This window comes from Olea europaea, chromosome 4, assembly GCF_002742605.1.
Source record: "Olea europaea var. sylvestris chromosome 4, O_europaea_v1, whole genome shotgun sequence".
NCBI lineage: Eukaryota > Viridiplantae > Streptophyta > Magnoliopsida > Lamiales > Oleaceae > Olea > Olea europaea.
The window spans coordinates 10,860,030-10,868,704 of NC_036240.1; the positions used below are offsets into that span (position 1 = coordinate 10,860,030).

The following is an 8,675-nucleotide window of genomic DNA, read 5'->3' on the forward strand; positions in this document are numbered from 1 at the left end:
ATTTTACATTTTCCCTTATCTGTTCCACCCAGAATTTTCAAAGCCTATCTTACCTTATTGACCCTTCTCTAATGGACGAAACTTTGCAAACACCTGCAGATGTGGTAAAGGGCATGTCTTTGTAGCAACCCACCATCTTCTTATCACTGTGCAAATCGACTTGCAATGTTTCCCATACCTTCTTCTTAGGGTTCAAAACCTCATCGGGTGTGCCTTCAAATCCTGGGAATGTCACTCTTTCACCAACAATGGCATCTTGGGGAGGTTCAACCAATTCAACCTGGCAAAAAAGCAGAACATCGATGAAAGGTACTTCTTTAATGGCCCCTATGATGCTCATACTCTTCGGTTTGGATGACATACTCACGTCAACATGACATGGGCATAGATATGGATCCTGTGTTGGACCCTTCAATATAGAAGTGGACACGGCATAAAGGGAGAGTCCCATGCAGAAAGCAAAGAGTGGGGCTCACAATTTTTAAAGCAATAAAATCGAATTTGAGGCATAAAACCAAGATTTTGAAGGCGTGAAACCGAGCCCATTTAATGATACACTCACTAAAAAATACATCTAAAATTATTAGTATATAATATTCCAAAAAATTTGTTTGTAAAGACGTAATAACGTACCCTTGTCCAAAATCTAAATCTTTTTTAGTTGTATCCCCGTATCCTATGTTTTAGGGCTCCTAAACATGTACCACTACCTGACACGCCTGCCTGTGTCTGAGCAACATAGCTTGTCCCAACACCGAGTTACTTCTTTTCACACAACTTTGTCACATGTTGCACTCAAAAAATTCAATGGTCATAGTCACGAGTTTGTTTGTTAGGTAATTATGATCATTTTAAATTATAAATAGATAGAAATGAGTTGTGGATAAGTGAGTCATACTTGTGGATCCCACGAATTGTGTGGATAAAACAACCAAGAGTGGGTATAAATCAAACACCTTCCAAACAACGGCAAAGCTCCAAACTGGCAGTGAAAATGGTGGTTCTTGGAAGAGTTAAAAAAAGTGATAAGAAGACTTGTGTAATGTGGGTGATTGAAGTGTACAATGGTTCATGGCAAATATAATTGATTGTGGGGTATGAGAAGTGGGAGGACGGCAGCCTACAGCTTCGATAGGAATGACAATAAGAGAGATTGGATCAAATGGAGAACAATTTAAGAGTAAAGGCATTGATGACAATCAATTCAAGATACCAGTCTAAAAACAAATGAGACTCGGGAAAACTGTCATTAGACATATCCTTTTCTTGTGATCCTATTCACTGAATCACCAAAACATACACAAAATATTTAAATTGCTAAGCACAAGCAAATCATAACATCAAAGTAGCACCACCAACTAGATTTTAAAGAATGAAAGGTTCTGAAGATAATCTTAAAAAAATATTGCAGTCACTTACCTTCGTGTAATCACTATTAGAAGCAGCAAGGACCATTGCTTGGGACTTTATACCCCTCATTGCTGCTGGCTTCAGGTTACAAAGAACGCATACTTTCCGATTCTGAAAAAGAGAGCATTGGTGCAAAAATATGAGTTCAACTTATTTAAATAATAATAATAATAATAATAATAATAATAATAAATAGAAATGAAATTGCTTATATGGTCTATTTAACAAATAAGCATAAGCATGATTATGAAAAAAGTGAAGGGAGAACCTGCATTTCTTCCAGAGGGATATACTTAACCAGGCCACTAACAACAGTGCGAGGCTGTGCTTCACCAACATCAATCTCTTCCACATATAAAGAATCAGCATCGGGATGCTTCTGGGCCTTTGTAATGAGACCAACACGAATATCTAATCTACTAATGGAAATTTCAGCTTCCACAGATGCAGAAACGTTGGGTAATAATAATAATAATAATAATAATAATAATAATAATAATAATAATAATAATAATAATAATAATAATAAATAGAAATGAAATTGCTTATATGGTCTATTTAACAAATAAGCATAAGCATGATTATGAAAAAAGTGAAGGGAGAACCTGCATTTCTTCCAGAGGGATATACTCAACCAGGCCACTAACAACAGTGCGAGGCTGTGCTTCACCAACATCAATCTCTTCCACATATAAAGAATCAGCATCGGGATGTTTCTGGGCCTTTGTAATGAGACCAACACGAATATCTAATCTACTAATGGAAATTTCAGCTTCCACAGATGCAGAAACGTTGGGTTTGGCTTCAGCAGATTTTTTGGGTCGATCCTTTTTTGAAGTATTACCATCTGAAAATAACAAAAACATAGTTGGATCTCCTTTCTAATCACAATTTATCTTGAAGTTAACTTTCCCATAGCACAATCAATTTGCTGAATGATTGCAAAGAGAAGGGCGTAACCATTGGTGCAATTGTTTCTAAAATTCCATTACCATTTTAGAAAGTCTCAAATACACACTAAACCACTGCTTGGTAGTAATTAAAATCTAAACCTTAATCAATATCATAGTCAACAATCAATTTTAACCACATATTTTATGGGATCCACAACTTGTTAAACCTACATTTCATCAACTTTTATCAAAATCTACTAAAATTTTGATTTTAATCCCCACCAAATAGGGACTAAATTGTCCTACTTTCAAGTAATGCTCAATATGGGGGACAACGAGGCATAGTACTTAATAATAGGGAGAAAAGATGCTGACATTTGTATATCAGTACACATGTATAAATTCAAAAAATAAAATAAAAAAACAACTCATAAAAAGAGACCATTGCCTACATCATGCTTTCTGACACTATGTTTCCCTCCTTTATGTTCGTCTACATCTCTGCATGCTTCTTGCCCTGTAAGCTCCAGGCAAAACTTTTGTGACAATTACCATTTTTCCTTCTTCGTCTAAACAAGCACCCTCCTCTTCCACCATTCTTCTCTCATTTTCATGAAGTATCTGTTCGAAGGCTATAAATCATCCACATTAGTTTAAAACCTCCAACCATCTCGCATTTGATCGTTGAACCTAAATCGGGAGTCTTCTTTACAGTTCAAGGGCAGAACATATTAAAAATAACAAACTTTCCCACAATTCCCTTTCTTTACACGTCATTCAAAGGTCAATCAGTACAATGTTTTCTAACCTTGCTTGCATTTCAGAGTTGATTTACTGTCCTTTATATGATCATCTTACAAGTTACATATATATGTATGTTGCCTATACACTGTATAGGAATAATAATATAGTCCTAACGTTATCCAAACTATATTTTAATGAGGGATTATATCAAGTTCAATGAAACACAAGGAAGACAAATGGAGCAAAGATGAAAGAGTTCCGTGCGATGACAGTCCATACTCAAGGTTCCCTCATAGAGACCACAAAGAAACAAATGAATGACTACTAGGATTCCTCAAGTAATAAGTGATCTCAACCTCAGCCAATGGAATCCATAATATGACGGGTCCTGATCACGGCTAGTTAGCTCCACAAGACTTCGATAATCTTTTTCAAAAGGTCTTTCTCCAATTTATTGTTCTTGTAAACATTTCTTGTCTTCACTGAGCATCTTCTCTTTGTTACACTATTTCTCTTAATTAAAAAGTCCCTAGCATAAGACAGCATCACTGAAACTTAACCCTAACCAAACTGGGCAAGACAGTAAGTTCTCAATTTATAAGAAATACAGAAATTGTCAGCGGAGGTAAATGTCTACCTACATAAAATTGATACAACCACAAAGAGTTAATCATAACCCAAAGGTGAAAAGCAGAACCTAAGGTTCTGTGAAAACATAATTATGCGGAGGGCAAAACAGAATTACAGGTTTCTGCATGTGATGGAAAGCTGAGGAGAACATAGATCCAAATATTATTTACAAAATCAATTAGAAAGAAAAGAGCATGACCTGAGACTTTAGTTCCTTTCAACTTTTCAGTAAGCTTCTTTGCTTCAGCTTCTGCCTTTACAATCCTATCAGCTTGACTTCCAGCAAATTTCTCTCTGAAAAACTCAACCTCTTTATCTTCCTGCAAATCATATTTTTGATTGAGCAAGCAGCAAAAAGGAATCACTTCAGTGATGATTGTAAAATAAACACGAGCAGCCAATAGAGAGAAAATGAATAGGTCAAAATAGTACCAGTACTCTGAAGAGTGGTGCTGGAGTACCAATTTTATGACCTGCCGGTATGATCTCCCAAGGTTTTTTTGCCCTTTCAATATCACCTTTTTCATCAGAAAGTGAAATTTGTGTTTCAGGGGGCAAGTCTAGCTGCTTCAGTACCTACATGTCATTGGGAAGTAACCTCATTATAGTCTGATCGATGAGCTAGTTTCTGAGAGATCTTGCATTCTTTATGTAAATTGCTGCACTGAGCTACTTTTGTTTCATTACCTCAAGGGAAAAAGATGGCATAAAAGGCTCTAAGAGACATGCGAGAAGATACACTAGTCCAACTGATGTTTTCATAACCACGGAACAAGAAGGTAGATCCTCCTTGTAGAGCTTCCAGAATTGGCTTTCCTACATGGTCAAACAAGAGTATAGCAAGTATTCCGCTTAGACGAAAATCAGAGGACTAGACATTCACGATGGCAGGATATATATGTATGTATGTATGTATAAAAGTACAGGCATACTTGCAAATAAGCGTTTCCTTCTCCAGATATAGACATAGCAATCTTCAAACCTTGTTTTAGTTTCACCTACATTGAATTCCAATTGGAATGTTATTCATTATGAAAAAGGTCCCTCCATACGTCTGTGCAATTCCAAAATAATGGGCACTATGCATCAGTAACCTTCTCCATTGCTTCAATATACTGCTCAACATAACTACCGACTTTTTCTCCCAATACTTTTGTCAATGAATGCGATTCTGCACCCTGAGCATCAGGAATAATGGAACCATATCCTGAACCTGAAATAATGTAGAAATGCATGACGAACAAAATAACAATCTTTGAGCTCTTGTAGAAGTCCCAAGATGCAAAGCACGTAAGCTCATCTCACGGAAAAAATAAGGAATAACTCAATAAAGCAAGAATGACCATTAGTCTGACCAATAAAATGATTCCAAGTGTTGTCCAGAAAATTACACAAGTGCTTCCAGGCTTCCAGCACCATATACGGTCATATGGTTGAAGACAAACAATAATGGAACACATCAAAGACCAAATGTTATATCAGAGGTTTCATAAACAGAAGAAGTTAATGCACCTGGGTCTTTCGCGATGAAACTTAAGACTCGATTAATGAAATTTCCTAGATTGCTCAGCAACTCACTGTTCAACTTTGCTTGCAAATCAGTCCACGTAAACAACGTGTCTGACACCTAGACATCGCAAATTTATTATGATTGTCAATGAGAAATTACAAATCCAGGTATATCTGCTTCAGAGGTACAGGTGAGAAAATAGACCAGTTTCATATTATCAAACTGCAGTCACAAGAGTTTACCTCTGGCCTATTTGTCAGCAAGTAGTATCTCCATACTTCAACAGGAATGCCTGTGTCCTTTGCATCATTTCCAAAAACACCGACACCCTTACTCTTCGAGAATTTCCCTACACAACAATTTGACACGGGTAAACTCAATTTCAAAAAATATTATGAAAGTGGTATATAATCATATATGCACTTCTAGACAAATCATGTAGTTAAATAACCTGCTTCATAGTTCAAGTATTCTGTAACGCTTATGGTCTTCATCAAAGTCCAGTTTTCAGCTGTTCCAATGAGCATGGAAGGGAACATCACCTGAAAAAGTTACAGAGACCAGTACATGGTTTACATTCTCTTCAGTATGGATTTAGGATTTTCATAATTGAAGAGTTTTCAAACAACTAAAATTTGTAACCTCTTAACAGCCAGTCCTAGTATCGATATTTACTCTGTAAACATTCTATATGCTAGGATTGTCAAGTAGGCAAGTACCCAAAACCAGGAGAGATAGAGTTTACAGCATCTAAAACAAAGTCCAAAATTCTTCTTTTCCTCTTCACTTTGAAGCCACAAACCTTATTTCTCCAATAACTCAATAGAAGTAAAAAATCATTTTTTCCATGGTAACTAGGCACAAGATTTGAGTGTAATAACACTTAAAATCTTTAAAATCTACTCTTCTGTGTCATTTTTGATTTCCAAAGCATGGAAATCAATGTTTAAAATGCTGAATCGAGACATTTATCCCTGAGGCAAGGTGTAAGCCTCAAGAAAACCAATAATATTATTCAAAGAATATAGAAGTAAATCAGAAGTACCATCTTGAAAATCCACATTAAAACAAAGAGCCTTGCTAGAAATCCAGGGCCACGGTGCCTATTTGGTGCCCCCCCCCCCCCCCCCCTTGGTGCCCCCCCCCCCCCAACATTGGAAAGGGCCGTGGCCCTGGATGAGGAGATTTATCCTAAAACTAATTGATATTCTAACTGACAAAACAAGCATAAAATAGATTAAGCACTTGCCTGGTCAAGCTTTTTGGCCAAGAATCGATTTTCTGTACAATTAAAGTGGGCCCATTTACAATTTCAATTGTTTTGTGGAAGGACAAATTATGACACAAAAGAGAAGTACGGTTCCATCAAATCCAAGCTTTTGTTTTCTACATAGACGCTTTTACGGTTTTACCCTTGAAAGCAAAGAAGATGATCGGCAGAGGAGATTTCCAGAAAAAATTGGAGAAAGAGGTAGGTCTAGTTTATTTATTGACAGGGGTATTAAGGTCCTTAGGCATGCTTAGTGAGGGTAACAATTGGTAATTGTAGGAAACGTGTGGACAGGGTTGTCACCCTACTGCAACGGTTGATTTTTTGGGTTACAATTTTTAATTCAAAAATCCCGATTTCAAAGTATCAGATTCTGCTAAAACTCTGATTAATATGTAGACCCAACAGGGGCTAAATAATAAGTTCTCATTTCTCAAATTCATAATAACATAACAAACTACTACTAGAAATAGAGTCAATCTAGTAAGTCCCCTATATCATTACTATTAGACAATCCTCCAGCAAGAGTCTAGTTAATCCTATTTATTATACGTAATAGACATTATTGAAATCCGTGCAGAAAAAGCCAACCTCCGTCACTTACAACAAGAGTCTAGTTAATAGTTATTAAGTAAATGCGGTTACTTTATGCATCTACCTTTATTTACTACAGCTCCTTGCAGTTACCAACAAAATTTGTCTCCATCCCTAGAAGGAAAAACACAAAACCAGTTCTATCACTCAAATGAATAGTTGCCCCACTAGAGCAATTCACTGCTTCCCTTTAAACGGAGCAAAGTGTTCAGTATAAAACCAATTTCTACAGTTCCAACACCTTAATCTGGAAAGAAGAATACGATCTTGGAAGAAAAATATAGATTCTGTTTGTCACAATCTAAACGAAAAAGTTTTTACAGCTGATCTCCTGAAGTTGCAGAATAAAAGTAGCAACAAAGCTTTGGTTGCAATTTAATAATATATACTCTTTTTTATCCATGAAACACAAGATATTTGCGTGGATAAATAAACTATAATGCAGATATGCCTACTACAATAACATGAATAAAAAAAAGTTGCATTTACAGCAGTAACACACAACATATCCTCATCAGTCATTCCTTTAACAACAGATGCAAACACCAAACTAAAACAATTGAGCAATGCACAAAGGCTACCATAAACTGGGAAGGGCAAATTCCAAGTTGTACGAAAATATCATGGATATATAATATCAGGTAAAGGTTTTAACCAAAATCACAAGGGTATAAACTTATCCTACAATTCTACAACCCATACTTAAAATTTAAGATTCCAAATTTTGAATGTAGTTGACTTACAGTATGAAAAGGCACATTATCCTTGCCCATAAATTGATAGAGCTCTACATCTTCAGGATTTTTCCACCATTTCTCCCACTCTGGTGTGTAGCATGAAGTAATTGAGACATATCCAATAGGTGCATCAAACCATACATAGAATACCTAGCCATAAAAGGCCTTGTCATTTTGCAAGTAATATAATCAAAGTACCCACTACTATCAGCAATTTGGTACCAGATAAGCATCAAAATAGCTAATTTGAAGAAATTGAGACTACTGTCTACATGATAGTAAATGTTTTAACAGAGAGGTCATTTCACCTTGTCCTTAAACTTCTCGTGCGGAACAGGAACTCCCCATTTCAAATCTCTTGTGATACAACGCTGTTTCAGCCCTTCTCTAAGCCAGGCATGTGTTGCTTGTATGGCATTTTGGCTCCACCCTCCAGCGACTGACATTTTGTTTATGTATTCTTCTAATTTATCCTTCAGCAGAGGAAGCTCAAGAAACAAGTGGTTTGTTTCTTGGATATTTGGAATATTACCACAGACCTATCCATAAGCAAGCCAAAGTGTACATTCAACTCCCCCAAAAATAATTAAAGATAATAATTTGCATCTCTTATTTTTTATAAAGATTTTTCAAAACCTTCACTGACAATATTGTTATTTTGGAAAACGAAGTTGATCAACTCAATACTCTCATCACAAGTGAGGGTAATTAAAGAGATTTTCTATTCTTGAGATAATCCACGTGATCCAAATGAGTCTTAAGCAAAATGATCGTGAACGCACCTTGCATCTTGGCTCTAGTAATTCTGTGGGATTTAAAAGTTTCCCGCACTTTTCACATTGATCACCACGTGCAGAATCATAATTACAGCCAGGAGTTGGACAATT

General features: G+C 36.2%; 1 protein-coding gene across 1 annotated transcript in view; it reads right to left on the reverse strand.

Annotated features, from left to right (window-relative positions):
* Positions 1-6: 6 nt before the first annotated feature.
* LOC111393023 (probable methionine--tRNA ligase) overlaps positions 7-8,675 on the reverse strand; it is a 10,694-nt gene continuing 2,025 nt past the window's right edge. The window contains exons 3-16 of the mRNA XM_023018424.1: positions 8,571-8,673; positions 8,097-8,327; positions 7,795-7,938; positions 5,639-5,729; positions 5,430-5,536; positions 5,190-5,304; positions 4,772-4,890; positions 4,610-4,675; positions 4,365-4,493; positions 4,110-4,253; positions 3,877-3,997; positions 2,016-2,257; positions 1,420-1,521; positions 7-280 (exon numbers count right to left, since the gene is read on the reverse strand). Coding sequence (XP_022874192.1) covers positions 50-280; positions 1,420-1,521; positions 2,016-2,257; positions 3,877-3,997; positions 4,110-4,253; positions 4,365-4,493; positions 4,610-4,675; positions 4,772-4,890; positions 5,190-5,304; positions 5,430-5,536; positions 5,639-5,729; positions 7,795-7,938; positions 8,097-8,327; positions 8,571-8,673 — 1,945 coding nt within the window. The 3' untranslated portion in view covers positions 7-49. The remainder of the gene's footprint in view (positions 281-1,419; positions 1,522-2,015; positions 2,258-3,876; positions 3,998-4,109; positions 4,254-4,364; positions 4,494-4,609; positions 4,676-4,771; positions 4,891-5,189; positions 5,305-5,429; positions 5,537-5,638; positions 5,730-7,794; positions 7,939-8,096; positions 8,328-8,570; positions 8,674-8,675) is intronic.